Source organism: Hipposideros armiger, unplaced genomic scaffold, assembly GCF_001890085.2.
Source record: "Hipposideros armiger isolate ML-2016 unplaced genomic scaffold, ASM189008v1 scaffold_6, whole genome shotgun sequence".
NCBI lineage: Eukaryota > Metazoa > Chordata > Mammalia > Chiroptera > Hipposideridae > Hipposideros > Hipposideros armiger.
Genome location: NW_017731356.1, coordinates 1956632 through 1982774, shown reverse-complemented (window position 1 = coordinate 1982774; position 26143 = coordinate 1956632). Strand labels below are relative to the sequence as shown.

The 26143-nt window shown below is 41.5% G+C and overlaps 1 protein-coding gene across 1 annotated transcript in view; it reads left to right on the top strand.

The window, feature by feature from the left end:
• NME7 (NME/NM23 family member 7) overlaps positions 1–26143 on the top strand; it is a 151542-nt gene that overhangs the window by 100183 nt on the left and 25216 nt on the right. Inside the window, exon 12 of the mRNA XM_019647564.1 lies at positions 15587–15694. Within this exon, the coding sequence (XP_019503109.1) occupies positions 15587–15694 (108 nt within the window). The remainder of the gene's footprint in view (positions 1–15586; positions 15695–26143) is intronic.

Here is a 26143-nt window from a genome sequence, read left to right as displayed (position 1 = left end):
TTGTATTTTATACAATCAAAACAAAGTCAATGAAAGCACATCTTTTTGTTTTATAATTACCTAGGTAGACTGTCTGTTAACATTAAGTCTTTCAGAGAGGTTATTAAAGGGGGGGGAGGGCGAGAACAGGAAGAAAATTTTGTGTCAAGTTTGTTAAAACTGAGTAAGTTATATATACATATTTGATTTTTGTAACAGCCCTATTGAGATAGAATTCACATAACAATACCGTTCACCCACTTAACATGTACGATTCAGTGGTTTTTAGTGCATTCACACATATGTGCAACCATTACCAGTCTATGTTATTGGGTTGTCAGAAAAGTCATGATGCATTTTTGCAACGAAAAACAGAAAAAAATACGTCATGACTTTTTTGACAACCCAATAGAACATCACCTCAAAAACAAACCCCGTGTCCTTTGATGTTGCCTCCCTCCCTCATGTGTGTGGTGTGTGTGTGTGTGTGTGTGTGTGTGTGTGTGTGATTTTCACATTTAGTTGCTTTTCACCCCCTCATTCCTTTTACCAGCATCGTTTGCCACACTTTCCAGCACTTTTATCTGAATGATTCTCACAAAAAAGTTTTCCCTTTTAGTCCCTTGTTTCCCTCTCATGTATTTTCCTATTTATTTTTTTAAAAATACATATTCCTCCTTAATGATTCTATTACCTTTCTTTGGCTGCATTAACTGTTTTCTACCAAATGATACAGTTTCCTCTTAGGTTAATACTTTACCTTTGCATTTTCTTTTTACTCATAGAGGATCACTTGCTCTATCTTAGAACAATAATAGTCATATTCCAGTCAGACCTGTCCCCATGACAAGCTGAAGGAGGGGCTAGAGCTTCGGCCCTGGCGACAGGGCACCACCACCAGCTGGAACTGCGAGCATTTGAAAGTCCCCAGCGGCAGCAGCAGCCTGTGCCAGGCCTTATCTCCCTCATGCACATGTGCTGCTTGTCCGTTTCAAATGTCAGCCCCTGGTGGTGTTCCTTAAAGACAGTGGGCTTTGTGTGTAGGTGGAAGGCAAATATTTTTAAAGCTTCTTGAGACCCTGAGAAATGACCATTTTTGGACATGAAAGCCTGCCACCTTCCCAGCCTATCAATAGGTAAAAGCCACCGCTGCCAGTGCCAGGTTTGAGCCCCAGATCAGTTACAGCTGGCAGGAATAGCACTGAGCCACAGTGTTCTCAGGATGCTGTTAATAAGACACTTTATTTATAGCCCAGTGAGACAGTCCTACCACTTGTGGAGCCAAAGGAAGGGACTTTGGGGGCCCTTCAAAGTAGCCAGGCAGACAAGTGGCACCCTTTCACCTGTGTATGTTGATTTTTGGTTGGTGACAGGAGATTGAACAATAGTCATTGTTCCTCTGTGGTAGTAAGCACAGACGTGGCCTTTTTGAAAGCACTCAATTAAAATATAATGAAAATATGAACTCATATAATTTAGCAATTGTGTGAGTTATAATATTTTTTACAATTTAGGAGTTGACGATTCATATTGTAAAATTTAGGAATTGACGATTCATAGCATTAAAAAAAAAATCTGTTCTTTCCAATAGAATTCCTTGGGTTTGGCACTTTTCCCGACTGTCCTTGTCGTATTTTGAATTTTGTTTTCCCTGCGAGGTTTTTGGCTTTGCTTGCCCTCTATCCTTAGCATCTTCTGTTACAGTGCTTTGAAAAGAGGTTTTCCTACATTTTAAGTAAAACCTAAATTGAACAGATTCAGTGTGAAAAGGAAAACGCCTGTATGTGGGTCAAGCAGCCTGCCCTCACTCCCAAAGGGCTGTACATTTCAGAATAAACCCATGTGCTCTCGAGACCCCTCCCTCCATTCTCTTCTGAAGCTTTGCCTCATCATCAGCGTGCGGCTTTCAAGTTACCATGACTAAGCTGTTCACTCCAGTTTCTCCCCAGACCCTACTCTGTCCTCGGAGCTCTGGGCATGTCCGATTTTCAAAACGGCTAGAGAGGAAGTTTATGCAGAGCGGGGTTGAGTATGCCACACGCCATTTTTTCTTCTTTTCCAAGGACTTCCCTTTAAGACACCACTGAGCGCCCCAGCCTGGAGTGACGCTGCCTCCTTTAAACCCCGTATCATTGGTTGTCTGCACCTCTTATTGGGCAGCTGGCATATGCTCCTAGTACTGCCATGCACACAGAAAACGCCTGGGATCTTGAATTGTGGATAATATTTCCGTCGGTGTAGGGTGGGGCCTGAAATTCTGCACTTAGGACATTCTCAGGTGATGTCATCCAGCTGGTTTACAGACCACACTTAAGCCTTCCGCAGACTTGCAGCAAATGTCTCTTGATGATATTTGTTTCAAAAAACAACAAAAGATTTAAATTTGATTAAATGACCCATTTGTCTGCCATATGAAAACAGCACTAAGACATGAACACAGATGTAAGTCAATTTCTGTGAATAATGGAAGGTATGGGATGTGTTTTTTTTTTTTTTGGTTTTGTTTTCCGATTTCTTTATCTGATCAATAGGAATGGCTTTAGCTTATTCATTTTAATAGTTACCACACAAGATGAGATAATATGTGTATAACGTCTACTTTTGGCTTCTCTAGATAAAGGCTTAAAAACAAAAGCCTTTTTAATACATTTGCAATCATCTGAGTTATCCAGTCTTTTTCTAACGTTGGCTTTTCTTTGGGACGTCTAGCATTGAGGTCCCAGTAAACTCAAATTCTCTGAGTATCACATTTCAGGGTCAAGAACTATGTGTATACTTACTGTAAGCCCTACAAAATCTTTCCTATTTTGATGGAACTCAGAAGCGTGCCATTAAGAATTATCCACAAGCAGGGAATCCGAGAATTATCAATAAACAATGAACCTGAGTCCCCAGGCTTAATGGCCACCAAGAGGCTCATGCCCCTTATCCCCAGTACACCCTCAAACCCCATTTCCCCACAGAGAATGCATTATGCATTCCTCCATGGAGAGTATGCATAGTTCAAACTTTGATTGCCAATATTTAAATGTCCAAATAGGACTCATTCTTCTGGTTGTTTTGGTAGAAACAGTTCACTTGCTTCCTTCCTGTGAGAGTAAGTGCCAAACGTTATTTGGCGTGAGTCTGCCAGGCCCGTACTTGTTTATAACGCCTTGCTCCCCAGGCCCCCAAGTCATCGTCAGCTCAGTTCCTCACAAGCGAGGTCAGCCAGACTAAATGTGAAGACACCTCTGTTCTTGAGTAGTGAAATGAAATGTTTTTAATGTGCTTCTTGTTTTCTAATTACTGAAAATAGTTTGTGTTTCTTACCCCCAGCCCACTCCCCCCAGAAGCAAACAAACAAAAATAACCCAAAATTATGGAAGAGAACCAAGAAAACAAAAATGTTTCTCTACTTGCCAGAAGTAAACACTGCTAACATTTTGTCCTCAGACCAAAATGTATTCTTATGCATATCATAAAAAGCAAATTAAGATCATAAAATGTACACTATTTTGTAACATCCTTATTTAATCAGAAATGCATTTCGGTCTTTTCTAATATTATTAAATAGGCTTCCATGACATGGTCAGTAAGAGCTGCATAGTATATGGGTTAGTTAACCAGTATCCTACTGTTGATTAAAAAAAAAAATTATGGGCAAGGACATGGCAGAGACCAGATCTGTGCATAAACGTTTGCACAAGTTTTTAAAATTATTACCGTAGAGTGAATCCCTGCAGGTGAAATTACTGGGTCAAAGATAAATGATGTTCATTCTTTTGTAATTTGTCTTATTCTTTCTAAAACTATAATGCCGGGTTGAAGAGACTTTGACTTCAGTGATTGCATGGTTTCCTTTGTAAAATACCTTCTCTAAACAGCAAGTCTTATGTTGGTTCCTGGGATGCACTAATATACAAAAGAATTACATAATGTTTGGAACACTAACCTGAGAAAATAGTAAAGAGTAGGCATTACAGCGAGCGACATCTTTTAAGTCTTTTTTCCACTATACCGAGAATTTTATTTGGTAAACACACTATACTCTGAGTCGAGACAACCAAAAAGAAAATATGACAAGGAAAGCTGGTTAACTGTTTCTGTTATTCTCTGGAGTACTTGGACTAATAAATCTTGGCAGTCCGTTAATTTCTTATACTTAGAAACTACATTTTTATCATGTTTTAACAGTAGAGTCAAATATATAATGGTTATATTTTGAAAGTGGCTGAATTACATGAGCTCATGTAAATACAGGACTCCTTTTGATACAGCTTCTTAAATAAATAAAGCAAGTGGTCATATTTTATGAGTTTAAATAGTTTTATCAGAGTGAATAAACCTTTTACAAAGTGAGATATTTAGCACATGAATATTTGGCAGTTTTTTTATTTTTTTAAACATTCATCGTTTAAGAATGGCTGCAGCCAAAGGGCTTGTGTTATAGTTACATATCACTATACTAGTTAAAATGCATATATATATATGTATATATGTATATGTATATGTATATGTATATATATATATATATATGTATGTATATATTGGGTTGTTGGAAAAGTCACGATGCATTTTTGCAACGAAAAACAGAAAAAATACGTCATGACTTTTCCAACAATATATGGTTGTATTATAAGTTAACTGCATATACTTTTTAAAAGTTTACACCATTACCATTACTCTATTTGTTTATTTGAATTTCCTTTTCTCAGTAAAAATTTAAGGCAGTTTATTAAAACATGCAGTATAATGATAAATAAAAGAAAGTAAGTGAGGAAAGTGGGAGGGGGTTGAGGGGGGACAGTAGGAGAAGATCACTTGTCTTGGGATGTGTGTGAGATCCTAGCCCAAGACCGGGGTTGGGGGTGGCCAGCATTCATTCTGATTAACTATCGAATGCCAGTTTTGAAATTATCTTTTCTGTGATTTCCTAAAATACTCAACTACACAGACTAGTTGAAGTTCAAAGTTATCTTGGTTAAAAAAAAAAATTGCTTCATTCCATCAGTACAAGAGAAAATGAAATCTGTGCCCATTCTGAGTATGGCTTTGGCGGGGAAAAGCGTAGCTCAGACAGTCTGGATGAGAGCAGCCGAGGAAATGGAACGTTCTCTTAACGATGTAAATTGTGTGTTTCAAGATGAAAGTCATAGTGTAGAACTCCATTAGGGAGAGAAAATGAATTTCGGGGGCGGATAAAGTTACATTTTTGGAATATAACTCCTAAAGAAAAGTTGTTCTTTTTAAAAAATGTATTGTAAAAAGAAAAGATGAGGAAAAATATCTGTTTACAATAAAGACCTGGAGAAGGAAAATAAGATATTTCTGAAGGCAACAGCTTTAATGTGAATTATCCAGGCAGTCAGGTATTCTGATTTATTCAATGTTCTCATTATGAGAATAATTCAGTATATCCTCTGCACAAATGAGTGCTTTAATATATATGTATGTGTGTGTGTGTGTGTGTGTGTGTGTGTGTGTGTGTGTGTATATCTCCAAGAAAATATGCTTGTCACTGCAACTATGGTGCAGAGTTTATTTTCTTCTCTATAATTAAGGATCATATAAGAATGGGAGTTATTGCATTCTAGAGGAATAGAGGAGTATATATTTTAAAAATAGGTAATAGAGATGTTAAAAAAAAAATAGGACGAAATCTATTTACTGTCATGCGACCACTAAATGTTGAGAGTGGATTGGTCTTTCCTACACTACACATATTCACCAGGAGGTTCCGTAGTCCTGTAGGGAATTTTGGTGTGTCTTAATACCCCAGCTGGAAGAGTCGTTTGTGAGCATGCACTTAGAAATCTAATGCTACGCCAGTGGGTTGCTCCCATCTCACTTCATCTTCTCCACATGCTGTCTTCTATCTGTGATGAAACGGTAATGTCATCCTCAGTGAAGGTCACAGAGCAAGTCGCTTCCAGAGCTGTGGGATTAGTGCTTCGAGTTCTCGAGTCTGTCCCCAGACAGCTGCGTCCTAGTGTGACAGAACCTGACCCAGCAAACCACCACCTCACAAAACAGATATGTTCAATGGTGATTCCTTGCATTGGAAAAGGACTTGCTTCAGGATTCCTGGAAATAGGCACATCGGAAGAGTATAACGTAGCCAGAGGGACCAGGACTGTTGGAAAGCAAGGGGCCTGTTTTCTCGGCCCCGTCATCAGCTAGGTTAATGAAGTGTACACATGTGGGCATGGTAGGGATTTCATCCAGTTATTCACTCTTGCACAAAATCACCATTCCTGTTACTCAGTGAACCTTTCACGAATATTCTCTGTGTGTTGGATACACAAGGGCCGTAGTCCTTGTCCGTATGGAATTTATAGATTATAAGAGTGTGACCGATGTGTGAACCAATGGAATAAGTTTTAGATGGGACGGGCAAGCTGGCTTCTTAGGAGACCATTCTGATCTGAACAAGATGAGAGCGTGAGCTGTGACAATAGGGGTAGTCTTGGAAAGGATGATGCAATAACGAAATAGAATCCATGTGAGTTGATGAAGATCGGATGTGGGGCCCGAGGCTGAGTGAGAGGGAACTTGGTTGAACGGTGGTGGTGTTCATGGAGGGAGGGAATTGAGGAGGAGGAGCAGTTTTGGGGGGGAAGATGAGATTAGTTTGGGACAAGTTGCGTGTAAGAGTCCTACGGGATAACCAGGTGAATTGGTTAGGCACGTGCATATTTCAGTTTGGAACTCAGCAAAGAGGACTGGACTGCACTGAGGGATTATGGGGTCATCTGAAGGGACATGCATCATAGTGGATGGCTTGCCCAGGGAGAGCCAGCAGATCAGAAGAGAGCACAGAGGGATCCCTGGGCAGGGGGCAGGTGTAGATAAAGGAGCCTGAGGAGGAGCCGTCAGGAGGAGGACCTGGGCTGTGGTGTCATGTGGGCTGAACAAAGGGAGACAGGGCTGGGGAGGGATCCACAGTGCTGAATGCTGAAGAGGCCTCACAAGCGGAGAGCGTCTGCGGCCAGTTAGATTACCAGTGTCCTCTGCCAGTTCCGCTCCAGCTGTGGGGCCAAAGTTGAAAGAGTAAATAGAAGTGGACTTCTAAAAAGATAGGGAAGAGATAGGACAGTAATTAAAGTTGTTTATTTTTTAATGATGGGAGAGACATGAGTATTTTTATAGGATGCAGGGAAGAAGCTATTGGAAAGAGAAAGTTTGAAAATCCTGGAGAAAGGGAATTATAGTGGAGCAAAAATACCCTGACTTGGAGTGACCAAGAGATGGGAGGGTTAGCTGTTAAGAAGAGAAGAAACGCTTCTTTCTTAGACACTGAATGGGAGGAGAGGATACAAATTCTCTCTCTCTCTGTCTCTCTCCCTCTCTCACTGTGGGTATAGAAATTTTAAGGCGATGACTCTTTTATTTTTTTATTATTTTTTTTGAAAGACATGTTATGCCAACAATAAGTTGGTTTTATTTTTTATTTTTTTTAAAGATTTGGGGGAATTGGGGGAGGGGAACAGTGCTGGGGAATTGGGGGAAGGGGAACAGACAAGTTGCTGTTGTTTTTGTTCTTCAGTCTAGTTGTGGAGGACGTTGCTTCACTGCCTCAAGTTGGCACCATCATTGCGCTCTTCCCGGGCGAGGCAGATCAGTTGCCAGCTTCTGGACGGCTGCTCACTGCAGCTGCTGGCCGCTCATGCTGGCTGCTGGCTACACACGGTAGCCCATGGCAACCCACTGCCACAGGGGCTGCAGCCTACACCGTCGCCAGCGACTCACGGCAGCCCAGCTCCAGGTTGAGCTATTGTTCAGCATCTTAGCTGTAGAGGGCAGTGTCACTGGCCCTCATATGTGGGATCCGAACCGGGGCCCTCTGGTATCCCAAGCCAGTTCTTAACCAACGTGCCCCTTGGCCGGCCCGCAATGACTCTTTTTTAAAAGAAAACTTTATCAAAAGTCATTGAAAAGGACCTAAATAAAAGTGAAAAGATTTATTTCTAAATAAGAGACTCAAGGTCAGAAAAAATGTCAGCTTTCCCCAAGTTCTATAGATAGACCCATTGCAATAAGGAGATGACTCTTGATAGTCTTATTTTTTACTGTGAAGCAGGAAACACGAGAAAACATGTAACTAAAGATAGAGGCTTGAGGATAATGGTGAACACTTGTAATGCCAGCTAAGGAGAAGCGGGCAATGGGCATGATGGATGGATGGGTGGGTGGATGGATGGATGGATGGATGGATGGATGGATGGATGGGTAGATGGGTGGATGGGTAGATGGGTGGATGGGTGGGTGGGAGGTATTATAGCCTAGGCTAGAAGTTTGAGAAGCATCATTACGTTGACCTCGGTGCTATTGTTCTGTATAGACCAAGGTCTCCTTTAGTGTCAGAGAGGTTAAACATTGCAGATAGCAGTCTTGGCTCGGCTTTTAAGTAGTATGTTGCTGAGAAGCTTTCCCCGGGGGACAAAGAAGACAGCTACTGGTCTCTTGGTCTCTACTGTCCAGTACGGTGGCCACCAGGCACACGTAGCCCTTTGAGCACTTGAAATGTGACTGGTTCAAATTCACATGTGTTGTACATATAACATACACCCAGGATTTTGCAGATTTATTATGAAATAAGAACAAAATAGCTTGTTAATAATTTTTATATTAACTGCCCATTGATATTATAATCTGGATATATTAGATTAAATAAGTTATATTATTAAAATTTCACATTTGTCTTCTTACTTTTCCTTGTGGCTGACATTACATTTCTACTAGACCGTGCTGCTATTGGTAATTCTGGGAGATGATTTAGATGGTTTCGGAAACACTGACCTCAGTCTGGACTCCTAGCTGTTCAGCGACTCCATAGGCAGTTGTAGAGGACTTGGGCAGCTTAAGAAATTACCCTTTTGCAGAGAGTTTGCCCAAAGTGGTTGGATCTCTGGACACAGCCTTTCTTCAGTGCTGGATAGGAGGCCTGAGACTGCCCATGGCGCCTGATCCTCTGTTTCTATAAAAGATGAAAGCCGCCTGCCTTGTCCACACAGAAGGGGGTTGTGAGTGTCAGATGAAATAGCACCTGCTTTTAAAAGTGAAAGAACTATGGAAGCGCCTCATTGCTAGGTATGATTTTGAGTTTATTTGTATTATTACAAAGGTGATGGTTGTTATCTACTGTTGAGTGCCATCAATTAGGCCAGATACTATTAGACATTTCACGAGCATCGCCACATTTATTTCAGCCTCTTGTGCTGAACTTATGCCTTTAAGACACCTGGGTCTTCCCACTGGCTGCTGAGATTTGTGTTGCTACTATAGGATAAGAAAACTTAAATCTCAGGAAACTCTGTCCTATTTCACAAGTTGAGTGTACCTGTACTAAGATGAGTTTGTTAGACCACTGCTGTTTCTGATGGTTCCTTTTCTAACTTGGTTGCTGTAGAAGAGCTTTCAGCAAGAGGCCTAAGTGGTTACGGGTGACTTTTGAGGGAGCACTTTCAAGGGCGTGGTGAAGGTGAAAGCTAGACTGCAAGAAGGTGCTAAGTAGGAGCAGGAAACGTGTGTTGTCACGTTTGAGGCAGGAAAGAGCTTGGTGGCTTTGAGAAACACAGAGGTTGACGTGACCAGATCAGTTCAGGGGAGGCTGCGGGGGAAGCAGGAATCGGATCGTGTAGGACTTGACAGATCATGTTAAGGATTTTGGATTTCCTCTTAAGAAGGAAAGCGTCAGTTATGGAAGTGGTATGATTCAACTTAGGTTTTACAAAGCTCACTCTTTAAGGACTGCTTTGCGGAGGACATATGTATCAGGAGCAGTAGAATGTCGGGGGCTGGATAGATCAGCAGAGTGAAATCTAAGAAACCAAGAGAATATGGCGGCAGAGTGGAGACAGAAGTAGGCCAATAGGGGCTATGGTTCAGTACTCGTATTGACAGGACTTGGCAATGAAATGGGTGTTAGATGTGCAAAGAATGGATCCCAGCTATTTCATTATTTTATTTCTTTGGGGGAGTTTCTGAGTATTGAGCTGTTTCTCCCATTTCTTTAGGAGAGTAGAGGAGGATGGCACAGCAGTTCTTTATTTTGTCGGGATGGGGTGAACTGTGCAGAGCAGTTTTTTGTGGGGGGGAGGGATTGAGAATGCCTCTTGAGTTCCGCAGTGGTAATATGACTGTACTTCAATGGTTAAATCTCTTCTATGTAACATAGTGTTTGGAAAAGACAGAAAAGAAATAGGAAAATATTTACTAAAATGTAATGTCACTTTCCTCCGTGCTAATGTTTATTTTCTCAGACTTTACTCACATAAATGAGTCCTTGTGATTGACGCTGCAATGTAAAGTGATTTGCATAAAAGTGAGCAAAGAGATTTGTCAACGATTTACATAGAGGAAAACCAGGGGCTCATCATTTTGCATTTTAAAGTAACACCTGCCTGAAACAAGACTTGATTTCAGCCAGTGTCCACTGTTGGCCAAAGTAGCAACAGCTCAAAAAGAGGCATTGATTACTATGGGATGCAGTCCATTGAAACCTAGTGGGATGGACAGGATGGAGTTGTCTACATATTTCACCTAAAATCGCATTTAATTATAACCCTCTACACATTCTGTAAATTTACATTACAGCTCATTCCTACTTAGTGAAAAGCCAGATGTTTTAATGATTTCTTGTATGAAAAATTCATGTGGTCTCCAGAGCCAATAACACAAGTGTATTTACTGGGAATTCCCTGACAGTCAATGAGACTGATCCATAAGTAGCTGAGTTTAATTTTGCAGTTTGCTGTTAAGATTGCTTTTCTGAACCCTGTGCATAGGTTCTAGAAGGATCCTTCGACTTACAGAAAGTGGCCTTTGGGTCTCTTCTCCATTTTCCTTTCCTACTTCCAATTCCTTCCATTGTTTCATTATCTTGTTTTAGTTTCGAATTAGTCTGATATTGCTTATCTCCCAGGAATATAAAATTGTAACTGCATTAGTTAATTCAAAGTTGTATGCAAATGGGGAAGTTGTTTGAGGGTCAGCTTTGGTAAGCTGTTCTCGAAGTACCCGAGAAAGGATTTAGCACGGACTTTTTAATATTACATACAGGGCTCATTGTGAAGAGTACCAGTAATGGCCAGAAACATGAATATTTGCTATTTTAATTGTGGTGTTTGCCTCATTGGCCTTTCGTATTAACTTCTATTACCCTCGTTGCCTGTGAAATGAGGGCAATGATAATACGATTTTGTGTTTTGCTTCACAGCTGTTTTAGGGTTGCCAAGACCGAAGCTGTGCTAGTTCCTCTTTTTAATATTTATCCACTTATCTATATCACTGCTGACATGGTTATGCTAGAGTTTATGGAAGACTATTTTCCTTTTATTTAGAATTTTTCCAAAATTAAACTAATGACCCGATGTGATTATCCACCATGTGCCACTCATTTTATGAATGTTTTCTATAGTTGATCACAGAGTTTTCTTTCTTAAAAAGTTCTATAATAAGACATTTCACAAATCTCTTCCCAGTTTAACTCATTTCTTAAGTGGAAGGTAATTTTTATTCTTGCATCTCTCTCCTGTATCATGGAGAACTGAAACAGAATGGTTTTTTATGGAAGCAATTTGTGTTTGTTTTTTGTTTGTTTTTTTGTTTGTTTGTTTTTTGTCCAGATGTATTTTATCAGTCTGATAAACCTATCATTTAACAAACAGTAACATTCTTTATAATGCACACAACAACAGGATAATCACATGAACTTTCTCTTCTTTGTTTTCAGTATTTTGCTAATCACCATTCTACTTAGTGCATTCTTTCCACACCTTAGATTTAGAGGTCATTCTTTAAGCCAGAATTCATCCTCCCACTGCAGGATTACCTGAGTGGAATTTTTAATGCTTAATGACGAGCTGAACAATAACCAAGCATTCGACTGGATGGGGCCAAGCAGGCAAGGTTGTAGTGGAGGGTGAATATGCCAGAAATTTGGTAGCGTTTGAAAGACTGCTTCAAACCCCTCACTTGTACATACTGCAGAATACAAGGAGGAGGAGGGGCACGAATCGATGAGGGACAATTAGGGAAAATCTGCCAGGAAGTGGAGGGGGAAATGATGTGTGTGGGATTCTCCTGGGCTTTCATATTTAGCATTTCAGTATTTTTTACTTTTATAGGCGTATGTGATATTTTATAGTAATCAAAAATAAAATCAATGTATCAATAAATTTCAAAAAAAATCCAAAATGAAAACCTAAATTTTAACAACAGTTATGAAGAAAATACTTGTTGTTCTATATCTTTACGCTTCTCCATTACCAGTCACCTAAACATGATATACCAGTAAATACGGCGGGAGAAGAACATAGATAACTTGAGTGAACGCCCCCCCCAGCTCCCTGTCATGTTCACGATCACTGACCTCAAAAGGTCCCTTCCTGCTGCTCAGCCACCCTGTTACATCTCTCGAGTTCATTCCCTTTCCTGCTCTCTTAAAATGTTTCTCTTCTCTTCTCTCCTGAGACGCCCAGAACATCCTCCCCATCCTTCTGTCAGCTGATGATAATCTTGCCACCTTTTTTCACTAGAAAATAGGATCAGTCAAAAGAGAGCTAGAGGGAACTTTAGAAATGTACTATGCAGTAATACCTTGGCTTGCGAGCATAATTCGTTCTGGAAACCAACTACTCGTATTGCAAGACATCGCTCGTTTTACCATGTTAAAATATATTAGAAATATTTGCTCGCCTTGCGGAACACTCGCAAACCACGTTACTCGCAGTCCAAGGTTTTACTGTATCTTGTTTAGGATGATGATTACGTGAGTATAGACGTGACAAAATTCATGGGACAGTACACTGAAAACCAATACATGTTATGGTACGTAAATTATATCTCGATAAAAATTTACAATAGAGAAAGGACCCACCACTACATGTCCCCACCTGCCTGCAGCTGTGCCCACATGCTGTCGCGATGCTCGGGGTGAATGTTCCGTGCGCTCACTGAGGCCAGCTCCTCCACCCAGCACTGCATCCCATCACTTCAGCCATTTTCTCCCCCTGCTTCAGCAGCTTTTCCCTTTGTTGGATCACTTCCACCAGCATATGAGTGTGCTATTATTTTTCCACTTGAAAACAACATTCTCTCCCTCTGGGGGAAGAAAACCTCCTTTGATCACACTTCCCTCTCCAGTTACTTCCCCATTTCCCTGCGTCCTCTGCAACCAAGTTCCTCAAAAGCCTGCCGTGGCTTTGCCAGTTACTCCACTCCCATTTTTCTCTTGACAGAATCGGCCTCTTGCTCCTCTCCGCTCCTCTGAAACTGACATCAGTGACTGTATTGATAAATTTAGTGTCCAGTTCCCAGTTTTTACCCTCCGTGATCTGTCAGCCACATTTGACACTATGGACCACTCTCTGTCCTTGACAGCTTTCTCCACTATTTTCCTGAAAGGACTCTCCTGGATTTCTTCTGACCTTGCTAGCCATTCTTTCTCAGTCTCCTTTGCTTATCTCTACTCATCTTCTTAACTTTTTAATGATATAATGCCCCTGGTATTCTCTCCTCTGTTTATTATTATTGCCTTCATGACATCATCCAACTGATCCACTTTAAACACCATATATACCAAATATAGGCTATTGACTCCCAAATTGTTATATGCAGTGCGGAAGGGTCCTCTGTACTCTAGACTTCTGACCAACCATGTATTTGACATCTTCACTCAGATATCTAATAGGCAACCAAACTTACTGTGTTCAAAACCAAAGACTGGGGAACTTGCCCTACCAGATAAAGACCTATTATAAAGTCATAATGAAACAGTATAGTATAGATGTAAGACTAGACAAAAAGCCCAGTGGAACTGAATGGCAAACTAAAACAGAGCCATACATACATGGAAACCTTATTTATAACAGAGCTACCATTAGAGATTGGTGGGGAAAGTGGGAAACTATTCAATACATGGTACTAGGACAATCAAATATACATGTGAGAAAAAAGAAAGTGGATTTCTACCTCCCGTTGTAGTCACAAGTCAATAATTCTAGGCAGATAAAGAACTTAATGTGAAAGATAAAACTTGAAAGATTTTAGGGGCAATAGAGAAGAGCACTGGTATGGTCTTAGAGTAGGGAATGATTCCTTAAGAAACCAAAAAGCACAATCGTAAATTAAAAGATCGATAAACTTAATTCCATTAAAATGTAGTATTTCTGTTCATCACAAAACATAGTAAAGAAAAGTCAAAGATAAGCTACATACTGGGAAATGATATTTGCATCATGTATAACAGAAGAAAAGGAGAATTTAGAATATATTATGAATAATAAAAAGAAAAAGAACGACCCAATAAAAAAATCGATAAAAGACAAGAATAGGCATTTTACAGATGCAGATATATATGGCAAAACACTCTACTTCTTTAGTAATCAGGGAAATTTGAACTAAGAATACGAGATACCATTTCACACCCACCAGAATGGCAAAATTAAGAAGTCAGCCAGTATCAAATGTTGGTCTTCGGGGGAGAGTGGGAAGTTTTGTGCATTGATGCTGAGGGCCAATTGTTCCAACCACTTAAGAGAATGGTTTGGCAGCACTTAGTAAAACCGAGAGTTACTCATACTTGGGCACCATACCACCTACAAGGACGCTTGTAGCAGAATTGTTTGTGATTGTGTGTATGTGAAAGGGACAGAGAGAGGGAGAGAAGAAATGAGTAGAATGTTTGAGTGTTCGTCAACAGGGAAATGGATCAAGTCTGTTCTGTCACACATTGGAGTCTACATAGTAATAAAAAATGAATTACAGCATACACATTAACATGGACAGATCTGAAAAACAGTGTTTTAACACTAAACAAAACAAGGGAATCTTTAAGTGCAATTTAAATCAGTGGTTGCTTCTAGGTGGAAATCGTGTTGGGCAGGAATGAGGATGGGGTACACAGGGGACTTTAAAGTGTAATATTTTAATTCCACTTAATGGTGGGTACACAGGTATTCGTTTTATTTTATATATATATATATATATATGTATATATATATATATATATACCTTTTTGTATGTATGATATATTTCAAAATTAAAATGGGATTCTTGAATATTTTTAAGTTAGAATAAAAGAAAGACCAAGTAGGTCATTAATACTCCCACATCGTTAATTTTTTAACTTCTTGCTTCCTTTACCCACAATTTTATGAGTTATTTGTAAACCTTTTCCCCCTAAACGTGAGCTAGTATTAAGCTGATACAACTGTCAAAATAAAATTTTAAAAAAGCTTTTAAAATCAATGCCATCAAACTAGTTCATTTTAAATCAAGTTGTTAAATCTGTTGTCGTTATGACTACAAGTCTTCCACAGGAATGAATGGGGTCCACGTTTTATATGACTCCTGTAATCTGTTGATGAGGAGAGATGACATTATTATTACCCCCTAGTGTAGTTTGCAGTGGGCTTTATGTTGGTCCACAGGAAAGCCTTACGAGTGACCTCAACATTTGTCTCCGTTTCTGTACATTCAGGCTATTTCCGGGAAAAGTCAATCCCATCAGTGTATGCATGTATTCCATAAACAACTAATCCAGGCGTTTCACAGAGCAAGCGTTTTTCTTGTTAACACTGTATAACTGACGTTAACCTGCCTGCGAATGTGTATTTCATAGGAAATCGCCCGGCACTTGCGTCCTGGAACCCTCAGAGCAATCTTCGGCAAAACTAAGATCCAGAACGCCGTCCACTGCACCGATCTGCCACAGGACGGCCTGTTAGAGGTAAGACGTAAGCATCCTGTGTGTCTTTCAAAGCTCAAAAAGGAGCTCAGCAGGTCCAGGGTGTAGGAAACCTTTTAGTACCCCTGGGTGACACTGTCACTTGGCCATCTGATAAGGATGCTCTGTATAACGGGATGGTCTTCAAAGCAGTAAGGCATTTTTCTGATTGGCATAGATTATGGTTTAAAAATAATTAAAAGTAAAAAACTGTATTAAAAAATGTGAACTTTGTTTTAAAATCAGCTAAAAATACCATATCACCAGAAGTTGGTAGTCATGAAAATATATCAGTGAAATTAAGAAGTCCAATATGTAATGTGATAGCATTGAAAGTCATAGCTACCATTTATTGCCCCTTTACATGTATCAGATTCTACCATGATAAATGCTTTGTTATAAAGTATTTCTTGTAATCTCCACAGCAGCTCTAATAGGTGGGTATTATTATATCAGTTTATTCAGGAAAATGAAATTGAGACTTAGACAGGTTAAGTAACATCTTTAAATCAAACAGCTGACATAGGACAGAGCCATGTTTTGAACTTTCATCTATTTAAGTGACAAAATAAGAGTGAAAAAATTATAAGAAAATATAAGTGAAAACTGGTCTGGTTTGAGGTTAAGAAAATCATTTCTAGGCCAAAGCAAAGAACTTTAAAGAAAGGATTAATATTTTAGTTTAGGTTAGTTTTTAAAATTTTTGTACGTCAAAAGGAACTAATAAAGTGAAAAGACAAATGATAAATTTATGAGATTATAGTATAAATGACAAATGATTGATATCCATAATGCATATTTATTTTAGTATTGTTTGTTTTATGTCAAATCTATCAGTTTTTTATTTCTACCTTTGAAATCTTATGTAGAAAATCCTTCCCCATTTTGTTTTCATTTTCTTGCCTTGAAATGTTCTATCCATCTGAAACTTACATTGACATATAAATCTATTCAGCTGCTCCAACTTTGTTTATTCAATCCTTCCTTCCTTTCATTATTTCTCAATTATTGGATGCTTACATACACCTGTGCCTTTTCTGAACTTTCAGTTTTATTCCATGGGCCTGTGCCAGCAAAATGTTATTTATTTATTTTGTTTTAGCCGAGCCATCCTGCCACCTGTTGGCAGCTCAGCGGCAGCTCAGCTCGGGCCGGGCATCGAACCGCTGTTGCTCAGAGCTGAAACTCTTGAGCAAGCTCTTAACCAACTGAGCCACTCGGCCGGCCCAAAATGTTATTTTTATTATTGCAGTTTATTTATTTGTACTTTTAAGAAAGTTTTCTTGGCTATTCTCTTAAATTTATTCCTCTGCGTGAACTTCACGTGAGTTTGTCAAATTCTTTACCCCACCCCCACAGGATGCAAATGAGACTTTGACTAACATTACAGTATGTTTATAAATCAATGTGGGAGTGACTTGTCTCTAATAGTGAGTCTCTCCAGCTGCATATATGTTACTCCTCCCCCTTTTATGCAAGGTGTAGAGTGTTTTTAAATTTAATATGGTTCTTGTGTATAGCCTATTAAATTTATTCTCATCAGTTGTGTTTTGTTGCCATAGAGTGACTTTATTAGCTCCATTAAGATTTTCTCCCATAATCCAAGATTTTAATCCGCCCGTCTTATCTAAACTTTGCACCGTTGTATGAAATATTGACATACTTGCGAAATGTGAAAATGTAACCAACTTCATTTTTTAATTACCCAAAGGATTAAATGTTCATTTTACATTTTCATCTGTAGCTTAGAATCTATAGTCTAGATTTGAATGCATAGTGCTGGCCAGTGAAACTAAAATATTATTAATCATGAAATTTATGCCCATTAAAAAGTATTATCCGAGGTATGCTGTCACTTTACTCCTACAGTTTGAAATCGATTATTACTGCCTGCAGTTTACAAGCCATTTACTAAATAATGAAAATCTTTCTAAACTAACTGCACAGGAGATTTAATTGAAAATTAATGACTGTGTGATTTAGAGAATTAATCAGAAACCACAAGTTGGTGCTCGAACAGCCTCCTGCCCTGTGGCTGATGACTTCATACTTGATGTGACCCTGGGTAAGTCACTTTTTCTTTCCATGCCTCACTTCTTAGCATGGAATCAAGAATGCTGATATAACCATGGAGTGTTCTCTTAATTAGGGATTAGCTATTTGTAGATGACTTGGCTTTAAAAGTTCAAGTATTATAAACTACTTAGGGGCCAGAAGAGTTATCTGCTCCTAGGTCTTCAAAGTGAAGTTCAGAGTGACACAAAGACAAGCTCTCTGATTAGGGAAGCACGTTGTACTTAGTTCTGCTATTCAGTAAGGGGACATCCTTTAGCTGTAGGGTGACCATAAACCTTCTAGCCCAACCCAGGACCTGTTTGAAAGGCAACTCCAATCAGACAAGATATTAGGACAAAAGGTACGAACCAGAACTGTCACAGGCACACGGGAACTCTGGGCTCCCGACTGGCACGGCAAGAAAGGAGAGGGGGAAACAAGTGGCTTCTTAATCTTTCCGTCATGTGATGTTTACTCAGCTAAGTTTGGGCCAAATGTGTAGAGCTCAGGAAGTATGGTTTCAATTCATATTTTGTCACCGTTCATAATTTTTTTCTACTTATTCTTATGACAAACCGTTACAGAGTATGTTTTACTTGCTGACATTGTCATGGGATTTCAAAACCAAACAAGACGTTTCCTCCCTCTTCATTGAGCTTGTAATTAGTTTTAGAGGCCAAGGATCTTAGCAGGAATAGAGAAGTCTGATTTCTTTGGATGCCTGTAATGGTGACACAGCCACTGGTGTGGTTTATAGGAACAGATGACAGCAGCTATAGCACGAGACATTCTAGAATGTCGTTTCACTGGTTACGCTCCCTGACACTCCATTGGTTGTAACTATAAAGATCTTAAATTTGTGCTTTAAAGAAAAGGTTAATGGGGAAATGTTTTACCTAACTAACAGAGAAATACTTGTTTTCTACTAATGGCAAAGAAATTTTAAATGATCGATGCCCACTTCCGGTAAGGCTACCGTATAATGGACGCCCTTATGTTGCTGGTGATAGCTCGCTAAAGGACAGCAGGTATTAAAAGCTATGGAGTTATTCCATACAGTTGGTCCCAGAATTCCACTTCTAAGAATCTAGCCAAAGGAGGAGGGTGGCGGCAGGACTGAAAAATGGAAAGTCACCTGCACAGGTGTTCGTGGTGGGAGTATTTGTGATAATTGAAATCGGAAACAGTGTGTGTGTGTCTAAAGGTCTGTCTGCCATTCCTCCTCTGAGAAATCTTGTGTGGCACCCGTAGTCTGCATCGAAGTCCATATGTGTGTGTTCATAGCATCTTCCCTCTGCTCCAGCAGCGTAGCCCATAGCAATTGTATTGGTGTTATTACAGCACATTGTCTGTTTGCTTATATCTATTTGATCTATTTCCTGTTGAGACTGAGTACTCATAGGGACGAGGTCCTATCTTGCCTGGAATATAAAAACTCTTCAATAAACCACTTCTGAAGGAAAAATGGGAAGAGTTTGGTTAAATAAATTATGGTTCATGTACTCAGTGCAAAAGTATGTAACCCTTTTTTCTTGCATGATGATAAAGACCTTCCTGAAGCAGCATTTTCTGGCTTTGGTTGCACATTGGCATCACCTAAGCCATTTTTAAAATACTGATGCCCAGACCCACCCTTAGCGCCTATAATTTTTTTCTTTTGAGGTAATTTCAAACTTACAGAAAAGTTACAAGTACCATACAAAAACTTTTTTTCATGAACATTGGGATGAAGTTGCCAACACAATGCCCCATATCTCTGAATACTTTGGTGTGTATTTTTAACATAAAGGAGCATTTTCTTACCTAATCACATTGCAAGTCCCCAGATTAGGAAATTAACACTGATGTGTCACCACCATCTAATCTTTAAACCCACCTGAGTTTCTCCAGTTGTCTCAATAATGTGCTTTTAAGAGCAAAGGGTTCCAGGTCAGACCTGTGCTTTGCATTTAGTGTCTTTCAACCTAGAACAGCTCCTCAGATTCCCCCTGACATCTGTGACCTTGACGCCTTTCCAGATGCCAAGCTGAGATTCTGATTTAACTGTTCCACGTTTTCCTTTGCTCATCAGAAAGTTGTCTAGGTGGCTTCCACTTCCAGTTCTAACAAGATACCGACACATTGATTTTGCCACGTGGCACATATCACTTATGCTAGAAGTCATTCCTTGGCCCTTCATTGTCCATGAAACGTGTGACGCCTTTTGGGTTTATGATCCCACATTTTGTGTGCCCTCCTCTGCTCTGCCTCGGTCAGTCTTCTCACCCGTGTCATCGATGGTGCTTCTGAGGGTCGGGTTTACTTTCTCCTTGCTTTATTATCTTTCCCAAAGCTTCACTGAAAAAAAAAAATAGACTTTTCTGCCTTTCACCTAGTCTGTTACCAGGACTGCCTTTTTCTGCTCATCTCCAGCAGGAACAACCAAAGCTTTACATGGACTGAAATTGAAATCCTCTAAGTTGCCGAGTAGGTATATAGTAGACAGTTCAAGTAGGTTTGAATTTTGAGTTCTCTACACCAAAATGACACATCAGTCATTCAGTCAGATATTTACATTTTTACAGAATTAGAAACATGGCGGTAAGCAGGATATGTGTAGCCTTCATGGAATCCTCCCAGGAGATGGTGATCATTGCCATTGTTATTTAGAATGATGAAAATATGGATTGCTCCTATGTTTTTCTTTTCCAAATAATGTGTCACTTGGTTATAGCACTTTTGTGATAATAACATAAAAATTTAAGAAATACGTAAAATATTTCATTGTATAGATAGTAGATCAAAGAAAATGTGAATTTGGGTGTATAGTTATTTCTGCATTGATTCTTGTTCTGGTACGTACATTAGGTAATCTAGTAACCAGAAGGAAACACAGGTGTAGAGGCCTGGGTTTCTTTGGCTCTGCTTCGTGTAGGCCTCTGCACACACTGACAGTCATCATTTATCTTTCGTTTTTGTTTCTATCTTGAAGGAAGGGTTGCGATCTTTACTAGTCCGCTGTCAAAGAGGGAACAACTTGTTCTAAGACAAGAGCAAACAGCTTTCTCTTAGAGATCTAAAAATAGCTTAGTAAGGCTTGGACTTTGACCTTGAGGTGGAAAATGGCAAGAGATAAGGCTGGAAAGTCAGCAAGGACCTTGTAGAGACATATTAAGACAGCTGAACTTTATCCAGATGGCAGCAGGAAGGCACATAAATGTTTTACACGGGGGAGTAACACAACCATACCCATGTTACAGAGACCGCCCTGGCTGCAGTGTGGAGAACAGATCAAGTATGGGGGCGCAGTTTGGAGAGAAAGTCCTGGTAGAAGCTCAGAAGGTCATCCAGGGCACGGTCCTGGCAGCCTGAATGGACGTAGCAGGATGGATAGCCAGAAGCAGGGAGCTGCGAAGGACACTCAGGAGGGAAGAACTGACAGCCTTAGAGGCTAATTGGGGGAGAAGGACACCATGCAGTGAGACGAGTGTGTCCCCAAGTAAAGATGGTGGACGGAGACTGCCCTCTGCATCTGTGATGCCACAATTTCTGAAAACCAGTTTTTTCATAAGTTTGATGGCAAAGCCTAACCCGATCTTATATATCACTGTATCATTTTTATATAACCCACCTAGTGTCGCTGTTCACGCTGCTGCAGAAATGTTAATGTATTCAGCTCTGGGGAACTTCCCAGACTCCTTGGAGCACTATGTAACATATAGTATGTGTACCATATCCCTATGCTAAGTTTCAAAACACCTGGCGCCAGGACTTTTGAATAGAGGACAGAGGAGAAGGTTTGAAGTAGCCACGGAGAAAGAGCTGATCACAGAATATAGCTTTATGGGCGATGTTTAGGATTCAGTTGATTTGGGAGATTACATGTATCATAATTTTATTGTTTGTTTTTTTTTTGGTGAACTGTTGGATTGACGCAAGGGCAAGGTTTTTACAGGTAGGTGCATTGAAGAAGGATCATTGAGGATGTTAGCCAGAGTGACGTTATGAATAAGGAAAGATACGATGGCAATAGGTACTAGAATAGAGGGAGAAAGTCCAAAGGGACCGAGGCCTTCCTAGCCTCTCAGACAGGTAGAGATCCCTGGAGTAACGGAGGAAGCTGTGTCCAGAGTAGGCGAGTTTAAATTTAAAATGTCAGAGAGGGAGTTTTTCAGGTTCAGGGTGTGTGGCCTTGGTTGTCAGTGTGGAGCGGAGGGTCAGCACCAGTCACCAGAGATGTGTAGGCTTTACTGTTCAGTGACATTGAAGTCGCCTAGGATCGTGGCCAGGAGGCTGAGTGGAGAGGACAATGGTGATTCAAAGTCAGATGTTTTTAGCAAAGGAGAGCAGGTTACCTGAGAAGTGACAGCGCGAGGAGGAGGGTGTGGCCAGGTGGCACAGCCCGGAGTGCAGGGCTCACACATTGCAGGGTGGGAGTTGGGGGGTTGGGGGGGGGCGTCACAAAGTGGCCCAGGGAGGAAGGCGAACACAAGGACTTCCACCCTGCTGGGCAGAGATGCTTCACAGGATGGCCCCAGGGAAGAGATGGCCTCGGGCATATCCAGTTCCTTTTAAGGCTGGGAGGCCCAGTGAAGAGCTTCAAGTGTCCAGGGAGCTGACTTTGGGTCCTTAGGTCCCAGAGGGAACCAGAGGAGCAGTGAACGCTTGGAGGAGGGAAGGGAACCCACAGGATGGGAGAAAACGGGCAACTGGGATGGCCTCCACTGTGGTGGGTGGGGGTGTTACAAGTTACTCATTGCTTTTCTGGTCGCTAGTAATAGAGAGCCTCAAAATAGTGTGTTAAGAAACCAGGACTTTTCTTTTTCTGGCCCATAATTGGAGGTCTGAGGGAGGAGCCTGGGCCTGGTATGGCAGCTTCACAGCAGCATCAAGAAGCCCGGCGCCAGTCTTGTTCTCGGCCGCTCTCAGCGCGAGTTTTGGGCCTCACGGTCCCTGGGCGATGGGCGGGGCTGCAGTTATCACTGCTGCGCTCTCCATACGAAGAAGAGGAAAGAACAGGTGTGTGAAGGTGCAAAATGGCCCCTCAGGCAGCACTTTAAGAGGCCTTTCCAGAAGCTGGAAGCCCCACCCCGCCACTCCTGCTTCTGATTTATTGGCTGGAATTTAGTCCCGTGGCTCCCCCGCTCCCCTGCTTCAAGGGGGGCTGGAAAATTAGAAACAGCAACAAGCTCTGAAGTGTGAAGGAAGCTGTAGCCTCTCAGTGGATTCGGCGGCTGTGAAGGGTTATCACACTTCCAAGGGAGTCCCCAAGGGGTGGGCTCTCAGGGAGGAGCCAGCCATGACCTGGTTGATGACCTGGGTTTCTTGGGGGGGAAGCCTCAATGTGGAGGCTGCCACACCGCCCTCCCAGGGAGCCCCTCGGGACCTGGGCTGTGTGTGTGCACGCGTGCGTGTGCACGCATGCCAGCATGGTGCATGCTGAGGTTAGGCAAGGACAGAGGCCCCGGCCTCTCGCAGCCGGACATGGCCCTCGGGTTCCCCACATGTGCACGCACAGTGTAGTCTGGGCATGTGGGTCCCAGGTGTGCAGGGGCCGAGCCAGCTTTCCTCCCCGCGGGCGGTGTACGTGCCCGAGGACCTAGGCCTCTCGTGGACTTTTGGATCCTAGTTCCTGCCTGGCACACTGCAGGCTTTTAGTTAGTGTCTGTGAGTAAATCATGGGAGAGTGGGGTGAGGGGGGTGGTCTCACGCCTGGGGACGGTGCACCCCCATCCCCCTTTGTCTTTTCATGTGACTGAAACGTCACACCCTGGGGAGGGCGAGCCCCACTTTCAAGCGCCACGTCCCCCTGGTCCCTCCACCTAACCGGCTGTCAGCACCTTCTCTCCTCGCTGACTGAGTAGCAGGTGAAACCAGCAATATGTGTGATGGGCGGAAGCACAGATTCTTCCTCCTCAAGCACAACGTTCCAGAAGTCTCTACATTCACCTTGAAACCGTGCTGAAAATATAAGAAGCAGTGTGCTATCAAATTGTAATTCTTTATGGTCCAGTTAATATTTCATCAGAATCGGTTATTTTCTCAGGTAAAGGAATCCATCAGGAGCAATCTCATGTCCCCTCAGTATCCTGTCATACGCGAGCTCAGGTCCCTGCTAGACTGTACCCCAGAGAGTCCTCACACTAGCTCAGGAACAAATGCGTCTCTCATATTTCCCTTATTTTGCATAGATAAGCATTAAATTTTTTTGTTCAGGACAGTAATGGGTCTCTATTAACACAATGCTGGGATAATTTACCCCAAATTGTCACAACACCTGTTTAATTTCTGTCGACACCGATTCTGTAAGATCCATGCACTCATGACCAAACCCCTTCCCACAAAGGGAACCCACGGGTCCGTAGGTCTTTCAGTTTCTCGAGTACAGCCCCAGCCCCAGCTTTCTTTAGATTGGGGTTCCACTCAGCCTGCAGAGCAATCAGCCTAACGACTTAAGGCCTGCGTTTAATATGATTTATCCCACTTTATATGGACATATAAAAGCATTCACTGGAGACTCTGGGAAACTAATCTAAATTCCTTATGGAAAGATTGGTTAATTAACGACAATGGCACATCCATATAAAATAAATAGACGAAGAATCACGGAACCCAAACTGACCTTATGGGGCATTTGAGACTCGCCGGGCACTTTTGTCTCAGCACTTTCTCGTCTGCCCTACCGATTCCCTGGACATGGGTCTCAAACCTTAGCAGCAGCAGAACCCCTGGAGGGCTGGGCCCCCCTCCAGTTTCAAATTCCATAGGTCTAATCTGGGTTTCTAATGAGTTCCCAGCACAGGTGGAGGTGCCTGGCTTTGAGCCTGATCTCAAGTAAGGGACAAAATGCCCTTTTGAACCTGGGAGATTTGTGACTTCACCTAGCACATCTGATAGTGTATTCACATACTACCTACCAAGGTGGCTGGGTCCCTTCATTTCCCCGACTTGGGCGGGAGGCAGGTTGCCCTTTGCCCTCTGCTGTTGGACCCTGAACTCCTCTTTGGTCTGCACACTGCTTCATTTTTAAGCCAGTGACTAACCTCGCTCTGAGTTAATAAGTAACTCTCAGGTGACTAATTAAAAGTCCTTCCAGAGGACATAGGAAGGAGCCTTGGTTCGCTGACCTAATCACATTCACCCGCTTTCATTCATAAAATACTGCTCCTACTCCTGCTTTGATTTCAGAGTAAAAGTTGCTAAACCCACTTCTGTTTCTTGCCCATTAGACAGTTATGGACGTTTCTGTTTTTACAACAGAAAACGGAAGCGGGTCCAACAGATGGAAAAATACCAGGCCCACTGTTTTCAGAGCAAATGCGCTGAGAAGGTTTTGCGGGCTATGTAAAGCTTTTAAAGACACTTGAAAGGACGCAGTGCTCATACCTCCACTTGCACCTAATTTTGTGTAAGCAGTTTTCCGTGAGATAGCGGTGGTAATGGTAGCTATTTCCTGTTCTTTAACCCGAACACGCCTTCAGCCATAAAGGTAGCAGCTGGACACCTTGCAAGGACCTCATCCACAGCAAAGGCCACACATCTTTTCCTTGATGCAAGGATAAGTGCAGTGCCAACTACTGTAGGAGCTAGTTTTTTACCCTTATATTGGACACATGTTTACTTCCTGTAGTTAGGAGTTTGACACATGTTTGTGACTAGGTTTAAAACGTTAGCTACGCTGTGAAATTGAGCTGTGTGAATTCCTTCATGTCATCGGCTTATTAGTCTTGTATTTTTATGTGTGTATGTGGAGGCAATATTAATTAGCTTTAGGGGGTACTTACGACGTGTCAGGCATTGTGTGTGCATTAGCTTGTCTACCTCTCAATGAAGCCCATATTGTGACCCATTTCCACATGAGTGACTGAAGCACAGACGCGCTCCCAAAATGATGCAGCTAGAACGTCGCAGAATGGAGATTGGAATTACACTTTCTAGCCTGACCGTAGCCTTTCTGGTATAGCCTGAAATGTGACGAGTATTATTTCTCCAAAGTTCGTGACAGGGTGGTGAGTGAGAGCAGAAAAATTAAGCTTGGGGAAAACGCTACAGAACATTGAGCCAGAAATCTCGGCCTCCCTCAAAAATAATTAGACTGATTAGATATTTACTTATGTTTTATTTTCTTTTAACTTCTGTTTGTATTCCTGAACTTGGCCTCCTCAGCTGTAGATGAGATGTAAAATTTTTCCTCAAAAATCTCTCAGTGCGCAGGCCACTACCTTATCGGCAGGGCTTTGGCTGTGCTCTCGGTGAGTTCATATGTAATTATTGATACGCACGTTCATTTTTGTTTACTTGATACAGAATGCCCATGTTGGGGCCCCCAAATCAAAGCAGTACCCACATTTCTGTCTCATAGCGTCGACACCAGCTAGGAAGTCTGCCTGGGGAAATTACAGCTGATTCTTTGAAAAA